We start from the raw sequence: 19,377 nt of genomic DNA, 5'->3' as shown, positions 1-19,377 counted from the left end.
CACTGCTGGTTTTTGAGAAAATGTGAGGATTTTAAGTGCCTTATAGTGCTTAAATTACAGTAACTTGAGTTTATTCAGATGATAAAACCGTATCTTAAGGTTGGTAGTTGCTTCAGGTTTTAATGTGTCTGAACGGTCCGACCATCAGTCAAGCGGAGCGGCTTCATCGCTACCAAAGTCACTAAAACATGTTGACAGATGTTTGAGTTCAGTTACCACATAGAACTGGTTTGAGGTCAGTAAACACTCATACATAAGGCGCACTGACGATTTTTGAGAAAAAGTGACTTATACTGGCGGTAAATACTGTATTTCATAATCTATAGTACACGATTTTTCTCAAAAGATTCAGAGAATCTGGAGAAATCTCTGTGCGCTTGGGACAAGACTGAAAAGTCAATACTGGACACCGTCCAGCTTGTTTTAAAGGTTATTAAAGTCTCCGATGTTATAGAGGTGCATCCGTCAGGGATGGAAAGGTTGTACAAGAGATCTTGGGGTCATTGTTCTGGGTCTCTGGAAGGTGCCTAGAGACAACTTCTGTTGTAATAGACGCTATACAAATAAAATTGAATCGAAAAAAATGGAATTGAACTCCGATCCAGACGAGGTTTTCTTTCATGGAAAGTCTTGCATCTCTCTGCAAGACGATGCTATAGTAATCAGGTGTCCCAGACCTCCAGCAACTGGTCTCCTCCGTTCCCAGCGAGGGTCTAGTTCAGCGGTCTGCAACCCAAAATGTTGAAAGAGCCATATTGGACCAAAAACACCAAAAACTAATATGTCTGGAGCCACAAAAAATTAAAAGTCTTGATTGAAGGCAACACATGCTGCATGTATCTATATTAGTTATAACTGGGTACTCGGCTGCAAATGTAGCATGCTAATGTCTTTCCACGTTACTCTTTTTGTTATGCGAATCTATGGAAGAGTATTAGGGCCAGGCAGGAGAAAAATAAAAATAATATTTTAGAGCAGGAAGATTTTTTTTTCATTATGCACTTCGAGAAAAAAGTCGAAATGTCGAGAAAAAAGTCGAAATGTCGAGATTAATGTTGAAGTACAATTTCCAGAAAAAAGTCAAAATTTCGTGAAAAAAGTCGAAATTTCGTGAAAAAAGTTGAAATGTTGTGAAAAAAGTTGAAATGTTGAGAAAAAAGGCAAAGTTTTGACTTTATTCTTGAAATTGTATTTCAACATTAATCTCGACATTTTGACCTTTTTCTCGAAGTGCATAATGAAATAATATATTAAAATATTTTTTCTCCTGCATGGCCCTAATACTCTTCCGTAAAAATCTTCGTTAACATAAATATTGAAATGTAATATTTATTCTACACATTTTTACAGCATTGGAAAACGTTAAGAATGTTTGTGTCACGTTTTCCTACAGAAACCATATTAAAACAAAAAATACCTTTCCCTCTTCCATCTATTTCCATTTTCAAACATTTTTGAAAAAGCTCCAGGAGCCACTAGGGCGGCGCTAAAGAGCCGCGGGTTGCCGACCCCCGGTCTATGAGATCTACAAAGTATTGTTAGTTTACAAAACCGGTCACCGAGGACCAGAAGAAACTCTTTCTCTTCACGGCAGATGGGATGAGTCCCGTCTTGTCACGATAATCTATCAGCGTTTGGTTTTGACAGCAGTCTCTCCGTCATCCTCTGGCTATTCATCTATCACTGAAAGAGACTCAAAGGCACAAGCCAAAGGGTGGATGGGGGAGGGGTGCCATTCTTTCACTGTCATTAGGATGTAGCTGAGATTGAATTTTGAAACTAATTAAAATATGAATTCATAGTCCCATCCATCCATTTGTGATGGCACGGTATTGAGGAAGTTGCTGACACAATAGGAAGTGCAGCTGCATCGGACGGCGTTCCCGTCGCAGGTCTTTAGTCGCCATGCCAACTATTTCCACCGGACAGCGGCTAATGGAACATCTTCTGGAGGCCATAAACGGCAGTATTACATTTTTTTTTATAGCAATCAGTTCAGCAGCTGCCTGCCGTTATTACAATCTGAAAGACGGGGGGAAAAATGATCAAATAAGCAACGCTTATTATTCACGGGCGAACGCCGCCGGCAGGACCGTCTCCAGCCAGCCGGCGTTTTATTGCCAACGCTCCGTCTGGACCGGCATATTTGAAATCCCCCCCCCTTGTATTTGTGTTTTGTCCCCTGCAACTTTCATCTACGTTTCATAAATAAACCCTTTGTCCAAACAACCTCTGCCCTGGTTCTTGTCTCACGCTTGTTCTGTCTTCATCGATCAAATGTCAAGTGAAGACATTTGATCCAGTGAAGACACTGGAGTCTCCTTGGTTCTGTCCTGATTTCTGTTTTTTGTACATGAAACATCATTAGGGCCCGAGCACTTACAGTGCGAAGGCCCTAATGTATCTGTAGGAATTTTCCTTTTTTTTTTCCTTTTCCTTTTTATTATTTTCCTTTTAATTTTTCTGACGAAAGGAGGGCCTTTTTGCCCCCCTAAACGTGCCCCAAAAGTCACCAAATTTTGCATGCAAGATATTTCATGTTTTGCATTAATGGGCGTGGCCTAATGGCTCAACAGCGCCCCCTAGAAAACTTTGTGCCTCAAGCCCCACAATACGGTTTGACGTACATGCACGAAAATCGGTACACACCTGTATCATGTCACAACTTAAAGAAAAGTCTCTTGGATCCATGGCCCAAACCGAACAGGAAGTCGGCCATTTTGAATTAATCGTGTAATTTTGGCGCAATTTATGCCACTTATTCTGCAGTTAATACGGCCCGAACCGTAACATGCACCCAGGTGTGTTATAGATCAAAATGTGCGTCTCGATCCTGCGACGACGCGCATTACTTTTTCTCAGTCAAAAGTGTTACCGTGGCGACGCTAGACGGCAAAAAGCGCGCCCACCCTTCATCTGGTTGGTTCAGACAGATAAAACTTCATGCCTCGAGCCCCATAATACGGTGGCCATGAGTGCGATGGCCCGTTCATCGCTGCTTGCCTGCTTGTATACTAACCCACGCTTAGCCGAGCTAGCGACTGCCCCAGGACCCAACCCCTTCTGGACGTAAAGACACCGCGAAAGCCAGAATATCAACACAGTAGGAGAAGAAGAAGACCGAACAGGAAGTCGGCCATTTTGAATTAATCGTGTAATTTTGGCGCAATTTATGCCATTCCTTCGGCAGTTAATACGGCCCGAACTGTAACGTGCACCCAGGTGTGTTATACATCAAAATGTGCATCTCCATCCTGCGACGACGCGCATTACTTTTCTCAGTCAAAAGTGTTACCGTGGCGACGATAGATGCCAAAAAGCCCCCCCCCCCCATCTGATTGTACCATATCTGATAGTCCCTACTTTCTGCCATAACTTTTGAATGGTTTGACATAGAGAGTCATGGGTGGTGTCATCAGACTTAGTTTTGAGTACTTCACCTTCATTGGCCTGAATTAGCCCCGCCCCTTCTTCTGATTGGTCAATATTTTATAATCCCTATTTTCTGCCATAACTTTTGAATGGTTTGATATAGAGAGTCATGGGTGGTTTCATCCGCTACATGTCCAGTTCTGAAGAATCTACATGAAGTCATACAAGCTTCCACTGCAGCCTGAACGTACACAAGGGTGCGAGGGCCCGTTCATCGCTGCTTGCAGCTTTAATTTTTAAATGCTTCAGGATGTCCTCTAATCTTCTTTCTTTTTCTTAAATTTGATTTGAGAGGGACCATGTGCAGTTAAAAACGTAAATGTAAACATTTGATGCATTGCACCAGAGTTAGCCTTAGGCTAATTTGCATCTGCAGTCCAGTCTATTGATTGACTTATTTCCGCCCCCATGAGTACCATAAGTTTCTAATTGACGTAAAAAGATGGACGCAGGGCTCTGTCTTTTCAAAACGTTGGCCCAGAAAGGGGGGCGTTACCTCAGAGTCTTTCAGTTGGCGTCCACTTAAAACACATAAATACACATCAGACCCGGAAAAAAAAAAAACAGTTTTCCTAATGCGTCCCCTTTAAACCGTGGAGGTTCTATTGATAGCAGTGGTTAATGATGTGTCTCGCTGGAGTAATGACCTGAAAGTAATGATTGAGTTTGAGATGAGACATTTAATGACTAATAAATGTGCAAGGTGATTGTGATAAGAGTTTGAATAATGACAGAGTCCCTTGAAGTGTGTTTAACAAAACTTTGTTTGTCGGGAGCCGGTCCGATAAAACTGACAGTTTCTTTTCGTGAATTAAATCTCAACTCTTATCTGAGGTCTTGGATCTTCTAACGACTGTAAATCCTTACCGTTTTCATGCCTACGATGGACTGCTCGACCTTGGAGACGTAGGTGACGTGGTCCTCGTTGGAGCGCAGCTCCCTCTGCTGTATTCTCTCGTAGATTCCCACCACCATGTCCCTGGGGATGTCTGCTCCGTCGTCCACCCCTGAGACAGAAACAGGCAGATTACTGACGGGGAACACGCTGCTTCAGATCTAACGAGGCAGCCTTTTCAATCCGGAGGAATACTGAGCGGCAGCATCTGCTCCGGACACCAAGATAAGACAGATACATGAAAATAACCATGAGGTCAATGGAGAGTATGCATTAACGTCACTTCCCCACTGGACCACGCCCCCTTACTCGCACGGATGGGCAAAATATCAGCAAAAATGTCTGCAACTAGTGGAGAAGACGGGATAACAGCCGATTATCGGCTTAAATTAGCGGCAGTTGGACTTGACAGTGACCCGTACAGTTACCCCAAGAACCAGTGGTCCATGGACATTAATATTTGGTACAGTTACCCCAAGAACCAGTGGTCCATGGACATTAATATTTGGTACAGTTACCAAGAACCAGTGGTCCATGGACATTAATATTTGGTACAGTTACCAAGAACCAGTGGTCCATGGACATTAATATTTGGTACAGTTACCAAGAACCAGTGGTCCATGGACATTAATATTTGGTACAGTTACCCCAAGAACCAGTGGTCCATGGACATTAATATTTGGCCACGAATCCAGTTTCCTGATATTTATATGGACTTAATTTCTACGCCGGAGAAATACACGAAGCAAAGCTTGAAGGTTTACAAAAGTCTTGACGCTTGGTCCGACTTCAAGGCAGGATTTGTTGGAGAAATTAAAGTGATGAGGACACCGAACTTTATGATTTGACCATTTAACGTTAGCTACCCAAAAATCCAACATTACCTGATACAAAATGGGAACCACAAATCCACGTTTCGGTGCCTGGAATGCAGTTGTTTCTGTGAATTGCAGCGATCCATTTGTCTCTCTTAAGCTTATTTTTCGGCAGTCTGTAAAACGATTAACTACGATTTCTTGCTAAATATATGAGTACAGTCGATCGCACAACAGCTCTTTCCCATTTTAGATGTTTTTGAGTTGCTCAAACTGAAAGTTTACGCTGACACTCAGTGGGCGAAACCTGCTGTGAAGTTGCATCTGTAACATCATGCGCATTCCCTCTATACTAATTATCTCCTTTATTTATCAACCCTTGATCAGCAGGTGTTTGGACCTCCTTCAGGTCTACGCAACACGGTGAGAAATATTCATTTGTGGTCCAACTATATCTAACCCGAGGTCAGACCATGCAAAGCTCGACTGTAACAGCCTCACAGAGCACGTTATCTTCTGAAACCCATTAGAGCGTAATTAGAGGAAGTCTGGACCAGTTTGGCTGGTTTTGACGGGGAAAGCCTCCCAAGTCTGTAGTTCATGAAACTGTACCAAGACCGTTGGTACAATGCCAACATATGAGCCAAAACCCAGACAGCATCTCAACAGAAACTCCTCATACCCGCTGTTTGCACAGGACCTGGACACCCCGCAGTCACTCAGTACGGTTACATGCTCATCTAAATCCAGCTATTGACAATAATCAAGCTATTGGCAATAATCAAGCTATTGGCAATAATCAAGTTATTGGCAATAGTTTTCCGAGTATACATGCGCTCAGGGTGCGATTTGTGAAAAAACCAGAGCGGGGGATAATTTTGAGAAATATTTTTATTCAGAAAAATTACCACCCAACAGTACTATAGGCTATATGAAAATTTGTTTCTTGTGTAAACCTTACACTTAAGCTACATAACGTAGGCGGTAGGCCTATTTTGAACATGAACTGACCCACTGCATTTGCAGAAATATTTTCTCCTAATATTGTTTTTAAATGTGCCAAATAAAATTAAATAAACAAAATTAATATTTTTTTAATTCTTTCTCGATATCAGTTTAACAGAAAACATGGGACCTCAGCCAGTGAGATGCTGCTGTCCACCATTCGATCAGGCTTGTCAGATCTTGTTTCATCTTCTGTCGCATTTTTTCTCGGGATTTTTGGTTGTGATCCTGTAAAATATGAGGATATGCTGCTGCTCTGGATTCTTTTCATTTTTTCCTTCATTTAACTGACTGTCTCTTTTATTTTGGCGGGCCGGAAGTCGGACTTTTGGTATGCAAGAAAATCTGGTTGGTTTTCAAAATAAAACTGCTTTCTGTGGGCGCGACTCGCTCCCGGTATCAAAATCACAGCACAAGCAGAATGAACACGGTGTATTTTGGTTGTTATTACTTGTTAATAATTACAATGTAATGGTAAAAATACTTTGGATGGGGGGGGGGTACATTTTGTCCCCACCGAGGATCAAAATAATTCAGCAGAGGGTAGGACGTGTAAACCAGAGGGGGGGGAAATCCCCACCATCCCCACCGGCAAATCGCACCCTGCATGCGCTGGAGGAGAATCGAATTATTGAGTGAGGTTCGTCCGACTCCACTTGGCATTCTTCCGGTTAGTTGGAACAATGAGTAAAAAAACACAGCATGATTTGAAGCAGACGTTTCATGCATACGAAGCCCCATCGGGTTGCACATAAGATGCATGCAAAGTCTTCTGGCAATAATATTATACTATTTGTTGTTATTCCCGCTTCCGCGGCTTATCGTTTACGGACGGGGGTGGCCCAGGCCGATCAATAGCTCGGCTAACCGTGGTTTGCCTATGCATGGCGTAATAGCTCGATTTAGAACCGGATTATCTGGCTCTAATAGCTCGATTTCAAGAACTCCAGTTCGGTTCAACTGCAGCCCGACTAAACTGTACATGTGGCTTTTAAAACTACCATATCAGTCAGACTAAGGCAATAATTCAACCTTCTCTTGGTGCATGTTAGCGTACGGACTCAGCCGACTATGAAAGGTGGTCCACAGTGTAAAATGGACCATGTAGCAGGATAAGGAAGGAAGGAAGGAAGGAAGGAAGGAAGGAAGGAAGGAAGGAAGGAAGGAAGGAAGGAAGGAAGGAAGGAAGGAAGGAAGGAAGGAAGGAAGGAAGGAAGGAAGGAAGGAAGGAAGGGGGATCGGAGAAAAGGAAGGAAGGAAGGAAGGAAGGAAGGAAGGAAGGGAGGAAACAAGGAAAGAAGGAATGGAGAAACGAGGAAGGGAAGAAGGAAGGAGAGAGCAGGAGGAAAGAAGGAAAAAGGAAAGGAAGGAAGGAAATAAGGAAGGGGGATGGGAGAAAAGGAAGGGAGAAAAGGAGGAAGGAAGGAAGGAAGGAAGGGAGGAAGGGAGGAAATAAGGAAGGGAGAAAACAAGGAAAGAAGGAATGGAGAAACGAGGAAGGGAAGAAGGAAGGAAGGAAGGAAGGAAGAAAAGAGGAAGGAAGAAAAGAGGAAGGGAAGAAGGAAGGAGAGAGCAGGAGGAAAGAAGGAAGGAAGGAAAGAAGGAAGGAAGGAAGGAAGGAAGGAAGGAAGGAAGGAAGAAAAGAGGAAGGAAGAAAAGAGGAAGGGAAGAAGGAAGGAGAGAGCAGGAGGAAAGAAGGAAGGAAGGAAAGAAGGAAGGAAGGAAGGAAGGAAGGAAGGAAGGAAGGAAGGAAGGGGGAATGGAAGAAGGAAGGAGAGAGCAGGAGGAAAGAAGGACAGGAGAATTAGGTCATTTTGACCCGAAGACAGAACAAGGGTTAACACAACAATTCAGATTAAAAGAAGGGAGAACAAACTTTTTCACTTTATTGTACATCTATATATAAATATATGTATATGAGAACAAAAATCCTATTAAAATCCTATTAAAAACTCAGTGTGAGACTGTATTTATATGGTATTAAGAGGTACAAAGGGTGCTCAGTCTGTCACTCCCTTCACTGTTTCCATTAAGGAATGACTGAAGGCAATGTGAGAGGTCGTTAATTGGCGATTGAAAGGTTACGATCCCGTCCTGCTCTTGGAATACGTTTCCCTCTGGAAGCGCAGCACAGTTCAAAGCGGGGCCGGTTTGATGCAGGTGAAGCTGCATGCCATTAGGCTGGAGGGTTGCCCTCCAGATGCCCCCCATTACATCCACACAGCTGCACCGCGCTACATTGCTACATTGAGTTGTCAATGGGGCAGGAGGTGTCTGGAGAAAATGAAGCTGCACACAAGCCGTGGTGTTGTTGGCGAGGCGCCCTATGGAGTAAGCAGCGCAATAAGGGGAGGCAGAGGAGGCAGAATGGTCGGAGGAATGACTTCTTCACCCACTGATACAAAAATTACTTCTGGTTTTTATGTACGGTGGCCGACAAGGGCCAAACGCACTGCAACGGCCTAATGTGTCTCAGTTAAGGAAAACGGCTTCAAGTACAGAAACGATTCAGATTCACAAACTCAAAACGAGGTACGAAAAAAGGAACGTGGTGCAAATGAAAAAACGTGCTGCAAAAAACAAAGACAAATGCAGCATCATCAAACGCTGCAAATAGAAAAACGATGCAAAGCACAAAACAATATAAAACAAGAAACCCTCTTCAAAAGAAAAAAACGCTTCATAACCGGTCACTACAACCGAACAGCTGACTGAATCACAGTGTTTACATCCATGGTTTAAACATACAGCGGGAACAGTAATGTGATTTTTATCTGACTATATTTATATACGATGTTTATATCACTGTACAACGCTGCACATTACGAGACGTTTCTTTATTATATTTTACACCTGACGATACATTGTACAGCGTTGTACAGTGATATAAACATCGTATATAAATATAGTCAGATAAAAATCTGTCTTTGTTTTTTGCAGCACGTTTTTTCATTTGCACCACGTTCCTCTTTTTGTACCACGTTCCTCTTTTTGTACCTCGTTTTGAGTTTGTGAATTTGAATCGTTTCTGTACTTGAGGCCGTTGCAGTGCGTTTGGCCCTTGTCGGCCACCGTATTTATGTAATGGCAACTGGGTGAGACCACGAAGCCGATAGTTGCACCATATGGTACAGATAGCTACAATGCTAAACATTAACTCAGGACCAATCCCTCTACTGTCACCTTTTTTAAGATAATTTAGGAACATATATGAGATCAAGGCCCTGTGAGCTGGGATGGGTTCTACCCTGTCCCCCCCTGATTAAACGGGTATAGAAAATGGATGGATGGATGGATGGATGGATGGATGGATGGATGGATGGATGGATGGATATGAGATCAAGGAAAAAATCAAAGACTTGGGTGATTACTCACGTTTTGTATCTATTGTGAGTCTCTCATTTGTTGCTAATGAGTCAGTTTTCAAGGAGGCTGAATTCTTGAGTGAATTGTGAGATCACGATCATAAGCTCATTAATCTTCCTGTGCTCTAAGGAATGTGTTTCTAACCTAGACGTGATTGTTTTTGGACTAATTAGTGTCTTATAAAGAGAGATCTGTGTGGGTTTGAGGTGTCTAAAGAGATAAACAAGAGATGCTACCAGTTAGCATAGAAGTCCATGATTTAGCTGCAAAGAACTGACGTTTTTTTCTCTTGATTAATCAAACAGCACTTCTACGACGGGATTAATTGAACATAATATGAGATGGATAGATAGATAAGTGGGTAAATAGATAAGTAAATAGATAGGTAGGTAGGTAGGTAACAGGGTGGGTAGGTAGGGAGGTCGGTAGCAGTGGCGATTCCTCTAAGACTGCAAGGGAAGCTCAACTTCCTCTAAAATGTCAAAAAATAAGTGGTCAAATATGTACTGTTGTGTTTACATTTCATTGACTGTATATGCGCTAGAACGCGATCACCTTTAGTTCAGAATCAGCCTCTTATCACAGGTCACAGACGCAACTTTCTTCTCATTCATTCCTGCAGCTTCGCAGTAACAGCAGAAGCTCAGCGTCTATGAAGCTGGAGTGGGTTGTTCCACTGCAGCCAGACACACCGTCATTGGATAAATGCTGGGTTTTGTCCCGCCCATCGGACGTTCAGCTTCTCTGGGGGTCTATGGGGCAGTGGGCGTGGCCTCGGCTGGCCTGCTGCATGATGATTGGATGATCTGTCTGAGGCTGAATCCCTTTCTGATTGAGAGCGAAATGAGCGAATCAGCGATCTTGAGATAAAAACACTGCCGGAGAAGTTTTGTAGCTTCATTCCGTCATTCCGAGTTGATCTGGAGAGTTTGGAAATCCTCGTAGTGACTTTTGTCTTTGTTAAAACGATAAGCGACACACTCAGCAACTTGTTTCTGGTGTTTGGAGACTGTACTGGTGTTTATTGGAGACTCTGACTTCTGTTGCTCTACAGTTATTGTCCCCGTAGAGCAGCGGGTGCTGATGTAGCCGCTTCACCGTTGCAAAGCATTCACAGCCGGAACGGAGGGTAGAATTCACATACAAATAAACTGACACAATTTATGATGTAAGGAGAAAATGAGCTTCCCCTCCTTAAAAGACCAGCAGCCGCCACTGGTAGGTAGGTCGGTCGGTCGGTCGGTCGGTCGGTCGGTAGGTAGATGATACTTTTTCCAAACACTTTGCAAAGTCTGACCAAAATAATTGCAAAATTGCAAACACTGCAATCAGTTTTAGGCAAAAATTAGTTTAGACGATTATTTAAAAGCTAGTTTTTTGTAAACTAAAATGCAACTCTGCTAACACGCCAAGGCAAACATTATGGCCACATCATTGGCGTGGTTGCACTGTTATTTGTGAGAATATACTGCTCTTATTAAAGTTATTAATCGTCCCAGTTTGCTTTTACTTTGAATCGTAGGCTAATGAAAATGATTTAACAGGACAGACATCACGTAGCACCAATGGCTGTGCTCTAACAATATATAATAAGTTTTTCTGTTTGTTCTTTGCCTCCCGCTGTTCTTTCTGTTCCTTTCTTGGAAAGGTGGTATTTGTGCAAAAACAAAGGATAAAAAGAGAGTTTCAAAAACAGCATCTCCCTGAAAACACCAATTAATTATTTAGGCCGTTTCACCTCACCCTCAATTTTCTCTCCTGCGTTTTTAAGACAATGCTGAACTTACAAAGGTCACTGACGTCAGTCCACCCTCTAAGGTTGAGATCATCTCCGGCAAGAGAAGATGTCCATGAGAAAATGCCATGTCTGTCAGACTCTAGAAAAACAGAGACTGTTGAAAAGCTGAATATTGGTGGTGATAAAAAACTAATCCCCAGGTTCACCGTGACATCTGCAGAGACTCAACATTCATTATTAAGAGCTTAGAAATGCAAAGCAGTGCTTCTTTTCTAACATCACCACCTACTACAATAACATTTAATCATGCTCCTATGTCAGCAACCTCTAGATTTCTATCCAACAAAGCAACGACTTTCTATCTTTTCTCAGAGGAAAAGCTGAAAATCAGACATGAATTTAAAGTTGCAGTAGAAATGCACAGTCACTATTTCTACAGATGTCTTGTTCAAATGTTTGTATCCAATCGGCCATGAAGACACTGAAAGCCTTTTCCAACATTTTAAACGATCATCTTGCTGCCTTGATATTTAGCCAGCAAACCTTTTCAGTGTTCAGCTGCTTGGCTTCAGACTTTGTTACTGTTCCCACATCTGCTCTGTTGCTCCCACATATGCTGAAAATTGAGCTACAAAGCCACCATAAAGAAGTATAATGAGTATACGTCGCAAATAAACATTTACTCAACAATATATTTTTCCTTTTCAGGGAAAACCATAGAAAAAAAAGGTGTTTTCAGCAGTCAACCAGTACTTGACACTGTTTTTTACCAACTCAGTCAGATTTCTGTCTGCACTACAGCACCATCTCATTACAGTAATGAGTCAAATCCTCTTCACAGATAAAAGCAACACTTGTTTCTTAGCTCTGCAGTCAACTAAAATATATTGCTCCAGTAAAAGTCTAAAGAGTCAAAACTCTTAACGTAAGAGTCTAAAAATTAGAGTTTAAAAATGACATGGAGTTCCACAGGGTTCTACCGTTGAGCCTCTTACATTCTACTTCTAAATACTCCCACTTGCTTGAACTTGCTATTCTTGTTAGAGATATTCAGATCACACACAACTTAACAATAACCAGATTTTTTTAAAGATTATTATAGTTTACAATCACTAAGTGACATAAACAAAAAATCATTACAATTGGGGGGTAAAGTTTGGTGGCCTCAGAGTTCCATCGCTGCTTTTCACAGATGGCATGAGGCTTTATTGGCTTCACTAAGGCATTAGCTTCAACCTGCAACGGAGCGATTCAGAGCCGACTATTAACCAGCATTGACAAGAATCAGCAGCTCCCAACCTGAGGCCATAGTTTTCAGTTGGAAAAGGTTGGATAGCCCTCTCCGGTTTTGAGATAAGGTGTTGCCTCGAGTGTAGGAAGTTCTTTTCATGCACGAAGGCTGAATGAAATATGAGACAGATGGGGGGGAGGTAGCATCTGTAGAAATGTATACTTCTGTTGGTGTGTTATGATGAAGAACGAGCTGAGCTGGGGCAGTTTGTCTGCTGGTGGATCTACGTTCTGATCTTCATCTATGGTCTTGTTGAAGAATATTATCAAAACCAGTTCAGAAGTCCGCTGTGGTGTAGTGAGTTTTATTCAGTAAGCCGGCGGTGAGCGGACCGACACAGATCAGGTCTGAGTTGGTGTGCCGACCCAGAGTGGTTGGAATCATGACTTTTTATACAGTAAGTTCAAAGCACAAATGCAGGAATAAACAAGCCAAGTGAGAGACAAAAACTATTTACAGTCAGATGTGATCTGTGGCCAAATGCCGTTATCGGGCATTTGGCATGACTGTCACTAAGTTCTAAATTACCCCATAGGGTGTTCTCGAGATTCAAGTCTGTGGCCAAATGAGTTGATATTAACATATCAGTCAGTCAGGAACTTCGTAATATGGCATTCCCGTGGTTCAAGTCTTTGTTGAAGCTAGTTCCAAGGTGTCGCCCCTGCAGGGGGTAGGAAGCTGGAGTTTCAGGTCAGACAATGCCTCATCAGTCTCAATCTGTGAGCAGTGATCGCAAGATTGGGACCATTTATACAAGTGACTGAAATGAGTTTCCCTCACAAGGTGGCTGAACTCTCCCTTGGAGATATTTCTGCCATTCAGGATGAACTCGGAGGATAGTCGCTGCTCTTCCACCCCAATGCCCCTTTTCCACCAAACCGGTTCCAGGGCTGGTTCTGGTTCTGGGCCAGTGCTGAGTTTGGAACCGGGCTTTCTGTTTCCACTGACAAAGAACTGGCTCCGGGCCAGAAAAACCGGTTCCAAGGTAGCACCAACTCTTTGCTGGGCTAGAGGAAAGAACCGCTTACGTTAGCGGAGGGGGCGGAGTTATTAAGACCAACGGCAATAGTTATACATGTAAAAATTATGCAACGTATCATTGCTCTCGCTTTTCTGTCTGTGAAGAGGACAATACTTATAAATTGGAAGATTCGCAAGCCGAATTGCTTTCATAAATACAATTGGCTGAATAACTTTTTGGATTTATTGTCAATGGAAAAGGCAACCTCAATCCTTAAAGACAATGAAAATGACCAATTTGCCCCATGGACTGTCATTAGAGAACACTTGAGAATAATGGAATAATAATATGACCTGTTGTGTTGGTCACATGCTTCTTATTTTATTTTACTTATTTTTCTTTTAGAGCTGGACCTGAACTGACGCTAGAGGAACCATCATCTCTAAAGTTTATCTGTACCAACCCTTCCCCCCACCCCCATGTCTTTTTTTTTTGTGTCATTGTAATGTTTCTCTTTTTGATTATGTGAAATGTGGTGTTGTTAACCTTTTTTATTTATTTATTGTTTCTGTCTTCATTTTGAAAAATAAAAATTATGAATAATAATAAAATAAAAAAATAAAATAAAAAAAAAAGACCAACGGCAATAGCAAGACTGCGAGCCGGCGGCATTTTCAAATAAACAACGAATGAATCTGGATGCATCAGTGGTATGAGGAGGAGACAACCTGTCTTTTAGCGATATGGTCCACGGAGGAAGTCTAGGCAAAACTGTAGGGTGCTACGCGGACCAAGTCCGTATTAGCCTGATTTTCGCACCAATGCAAACGCAGTGATGTAACTGATGTGGCTCCCCTTAGCACCCCGAGCTGTGGAAAAGCAAACCGGTTCTCAGCTGGTTCGCAAATTGACCGAGTTGTGAACCCGCACCAGCACTAGCCCAGAACCAGCTCTGGAACAAGTTTGGTGGAAAAGGGGTACAAGAAGACCCAGCTGAGGTTGTTGGGGCATTTGTTAAGGATGCCTCTCCCAACACTAATCAAGCAAACCAAGGACACACTGGAGGGACAACATCTGACGACGGACTCGGGAGCGCCTCAGTATTTGTTTGAAAGATCTGGAGGAAGTTGTTGGGTAGAGGCAAGCCTATGGTATCATGCACGGGCTGCTGCTCTCACGGCCCGAACTTGGATAAGAGGAAGTCGGTGAATGAGAGGAAGATAATGTCCCAGATTGAATAACAAAAAGCCAGTCCATGCATTTACTGTATCTGTGTGAAAAAGTGTACTGCTCCAGATCACGTCATTCCAGTTCTGAAGTCCTCAACAGCAACATCCTGCATCGAAATTCAGGTAATTTTGATTCTTCCAGCCCTCTTAGGTCCCTGTAACTAATGATGAACACATTAGGGGCTTAAAATGATCTGTAAAATTGTCATAAAACCATGTTCTCTCAGAAGTTGGTTTATATAACAATACTCCATTACGGAATAATGGCTTTAATGGTCCATTTTAATTGAGATTATAAACGTTCTCATCATTGCGATTGGCCTTACTTAAGCCACTTTGTTAGATTAACTATTACTCTCCAAGCGTGAAAGATGCACAAGTGGGAAAAAGACGAGAGAAACAGAGTACGAACCCGGAAACATACATGAACAGAATAACCAAGACGAGAGGCTGAAGAAAAATTAGCGTAAGACAAATAGAGAGGCTGAAATAGAGTGGCATATTTTAATTTGCATAAGATGCTGAAATTGATTTTCCAACTTAGTGTAATTGTCAGTGAACAGGCTGCTTGAATCTATTAAAGTTGTTCTGCATCGACCTCGGCAGTCCCTGATTGATCACACAGAGGGAGAGTAAAAAACCGCGACGCTCGTGTCTCCTCGGCGCTCGGCAAATGAGCATCTGTCCGCGTGTCGGGGGTGAGATTTACCGCTGCGTCGTTGCGAGTGGACGTGTAAACCGACGCAGCCGGGAAAAGAAACACAACTCTCCCTGTATCTCCTGCATTTATGCAGGTTTGACAGAATACCGTCCCCCTTTGGGTGATTCATCAGGACGCTCACCGCCGTGCTTCAGTCCTCAATGGGAGTTTTAGCCCCGGACGACACAATTAGCTGTGCAGTATATCTAACTTTTACTTCAAACAAGCCTTCTGTATCCACACATTTGCCATCGTGACTCTACAAATCTCATAAACTGACATTTTATTCACAAAAGAACATTGAAAAAGAAAAAAAAAGAAAACATTTTTTTTTAAAACGTCAAAAGTGAGACAAGTTGTCAGTTTATTAAAAACAACGGCCCACTTTGATGGCAGTCACACTTCAAAGTCGGGTACTTGAGCGACAAGAGGCTGGAAAAGTAAGTGTACTAGAAAGAAATACCCGGAGCAGCATCTACAACTAATAAGGTTGCTTGACAACACGTCAGTAACATTACTGGGTGTAAAAGAAGTACATCTAGAGTGTCTGAAGTCTCTGAAACAGTTTAAATCTGAAGAATCTTCTGGTCGCCAGGCAGCGCACCATTAAAGACGGACATGAAAACCGCTTCCTGCCAGCAGTCCAGAAGGTTCATCAGGTGGAAACATGGTAGGTAGGTACGTAGGTGGGTTGGTAGGTAGGTAGGTACGTCGGTCAGTAAGTAGGTAGGTATTTAAGTAGGTAGGAACGTAGGTAGGTTGGTTGTAAGGTAGGTGGGTGGGCAGATGGGTAGGTGGGTGGGTAGATAGATAAATAAATAGGTGAGTAGGTAGTAGGGGCGCAATGGTTCACTACTAGGTCGTCCTCAGACGAGCCGTCCATCGTTGTCTCCAGTCATCCCGATTCTCCATACAACTTTCCAGTTCGCTGGTACTCTGGGCCCCGGCATCCTTCTTGAGTATGTCCACATATGTTGGTGTAGGACGTCCTCTTGACCGGCGCCCGCGTGTTGGCTCCCACAGCACCAGCTTGCTGGCTGACAGTTCTTTGTGTCTTTGGCAGTGCCCTGCAAGTCTCATTCTCCTTACAGCAACCTTTTCGCTTACCCTTGGCATTCCTTCATATAGGACTTGGTTGGTTACATGTGCACTCTTGCTGATGTTTAGCACTGCACGCAACATCCTGGTGTAGCACCCGTCCAGGGATTTCACTAGGGTTGGTTTGAGGGTCCAGCATTCACTGCCATAGAGGAGAACAGACTCTACTGTCGCGAAGAAGAAGCTGAGTCTGATTTGGCGGGGGAGGTTGGAGTTCCATACACTGGTCATCCCGTTCAGGGCCCTCCATGCAAGTGCCTTCCTCACTTTTAGATCTTGCTCAGTTGAGTTGACCCATGAACCCAGGTATTTGAAGTCATCAACTTCTTTCAGCACAGTGCCTGCTGCTGTAGTCAGAGGTTGATGTTCTGGTGGAATGTTGTAGGTGATGACCTCAGTTCAGGTAGCCCACATTTCGATTTCGGTTTCGTTTTTTGGGCCACGGTTTCGGTTCGGTTTCGGTTTGTGTTAAGCCTTGGGGGGGGGGCTGATCCCCGGGTTTTCTTCAGGTGCTATAATTTAATTGTTGGGGGAGTTTGACCTGGACGTTAGAGTTGGAGTTTGATTTTGTTTAAGACTGTAAAGCTGTCCGTTTCCTTCCTGTAAATAAACCGGCTAGTGGGAGATCAGAGCCATCTCCACCTGCTCAGTGTAACGTTTCACTGACCAGGCAGAGACTTTGATCTTCCACTAGCCGGTCTCAAGCAATGATTACAGACAGTAAAAGCTCTGTTAACTATTTTCACTCCATCGTCGTCGTAGTCAACAGCAAAACCGAAATGATGCCACACCGGAGATTTGAATGAAGCGGGTGCTTCTTCAAACTTTTTTCTCTCAACTCCCCCGCTCCGTGTCTGCTCTCAGCTGACAGGCACAAACACGCGGATTTTAAAGCATTAATGCAAAATTAATGGCAAAACCGAAAATCTGCGGCACACTAGGGCATATTGAACCGTGGAGGGCGAACCGAACGGTTCGGTTTTATACCGAGAACCGTTGCATCCCTAGTAGGTAGGTAGGTAGGTAGGTAGGTAGGTAGGTAGGTAGGTAGGTAGGTAGGTAGGTAGGTAGGTAGGTAAGTGGGTAGGTAGGTAGGTAGGTAGGTAGGTAGGTAGGTAGGTAGGTAGGTAGGTAGGTAGGTAGGTAGGTAGGTAGGTAGGTAGGTAAGTGGGTAGGTAGGTAAATAGATGGGTAGGTAAGTAGATTGGTAGGTAGATACAGTAAGTAGGTGGGTAGGTAATTACATAGGTGGGTTGGTAGGTAGGTAGGTAGGTAGGTAGGTAGGTAGGTAGGTAGGTAGGTAGATAGTACTTTTCCAAACACTTTGGAAAGTGGCCAAAATCGCTCAGAAACCTAAAGCGTCCAATGATCGGAAGTTTGGCGAATCCCGCTCCGTCCCAGTTGCTGTTGTAGTGTCCTTGGCCAAGACACCTTACCCACCTTGCCCCGTTTGAATGTGTATGAATGTTGGTGGTGGTCGGAGGGGCCGTTTGGCACAATATGGCAGCCACGCTTCCGTCAGTCTGCAGGGCAGCTGTGGCTACAAACGTAGCTACCACCACCGGTGAGAATGTGTATGAATGAATAATGGTCTAAGTGTAGCACTTTGAGATTCATTGAATGTAAAGTGCATTACAAGTTAAATTCATTATTATTATTAAAGATACTTCAATCAGTTTTTGGCCAACTTAATGATCCAGAAGGTTCACCAGGTGGAAACATGAAGCACCACTTCGTTTCTTCACGTTTTACAGCGTCCCAACATTGTGTTTGTAGCAACCCCCAGCTCAGGGACAGATTAGCACCCTCAGAGCTGAAGGGATTAGCTTTACATCTGACAACTTCCCCGAGAGAGATGCTCGATTCGGTGCGGTGTGCACATCTCGCCGTTCGGAGCTCCCGCAGGGGGAGAAATCCAGCTCAAACGACCACCTCCACCCGACTTAAGCGACAGGCGTCGATGCTCACCTACCGGCTTGAGCTGATTAAGTCGTTTCAACCTCCCTGACATGCGTATTTACACGCCGCTGCCACAGCGGATCGCTGCCCCCTCTTACCTCGCAGGTTGCGGATGAAATCCTCCAGCAGCATCTTGCGGTCGGGCTTGATGTTGGGGCTGTACATGTCGGTGTTGAGCAGGATGATGGCGAAGGCCAGGATGAAGATGGTGTCTGGGTTGTGGAACTGCTGCACCACGTCGGGGTTGCACATGCAATAGCGTTGGCTGCAGGACAGAAAACAGTAAATTAATCGTAGAAACGATGAAGCAACCGCATTTTCCTGTGAGACAAAGCCGGAGGAGAGAGGTGGAGGGTAAATGCTGCTGCTGGTGATTAGGGCTGGGGATCGATTCAAATGTCAAGAATCGATTGGATTCCGATTCTTAAGATTCAGAATCGATTATCAAGATTTGATTTGATTCGATTCGATTCCGATATTGATTTGGGTTAGTGTTATTAAAACTGTTTTTTGAGCAGTTGCATGAATTATATGACTGTAGTTCTGCAACATATTAATACTAGTATTATATTGAGATTCAACAGCAAGTATTGGCAGCTAATGATGCTGTAAGGACCAATCAGCTCCCAGAATGCTGATAGAACTGCTTTCAGAAACATCGTGGGTCAGAATTACCAAACAGATCCAGGGAGGAAACAGAGAGGAAATATGAAATCGGTTTTAATTTTTCCCACATTCTGTTTAAATTTTTTCCATTTTCGGTCTATTTCAGTTTTTAATTTTTGAGAATTTGGTTTTTAGCATTTTATGCAAATGTAACCCCAAGACAGTATATAAAGTAATGAAATATAGACAATTTATGCAATTATAACTGAAAACTTTAATGTT

At 43.3% G+C, this 19,377-nt stretch overlaps 1 protein-coding gene across 3 annotated transcripts in view; it reads right to left on the bottom strand.

The window, feature by feature from the left end:
- iqsec3a (IQ motif and Sec7 domain ArfGEF 3a) overlaps positions 1-19,377 on the bottom strand; it is a 192,392-nt gene that overhangs the window by 22,752 nt on the left and 150,263 nt on the right. For all 3 annotated transcript variants that reach the window (XM_061714483.1, XM_061714484.1, XM_061714485.1), the window contains exons 7-8: positions 18,588-18,754; positions 4,300-4,439 (exon numbers count right to left, since the gene is read on the bottom strand). In XM_061714483.1, the coding sequence (XP_061570467.1) occupies positions 4,300-4,439; positions 18,588-18,754 (307 nt within the window). The remainder of the gene's footprint in view (positions 1-4,299; positions 4,440-18,587; positions 18,755-19,377) is intronic.

The sequence above is a fragment of the Cololabis saira genome, chromosome 23, assembly GCF_033807715.1.
Source record: "Cololabis saira isolate AMF1-May2022 chromosome 23, fColSai1.1, whole genome shotgun sequence".
NCBI classification, from domain to species: Eukaryota; Metazoa; Chordata; class Actinopteri; order Beloniformes; family Belonidae; genus Cololabis; species Cololabis saira.
Note: the sequence above shows the minus strand (reverse complement) of the source record. Positions and strands in the feature narration are given on the sequence as shown.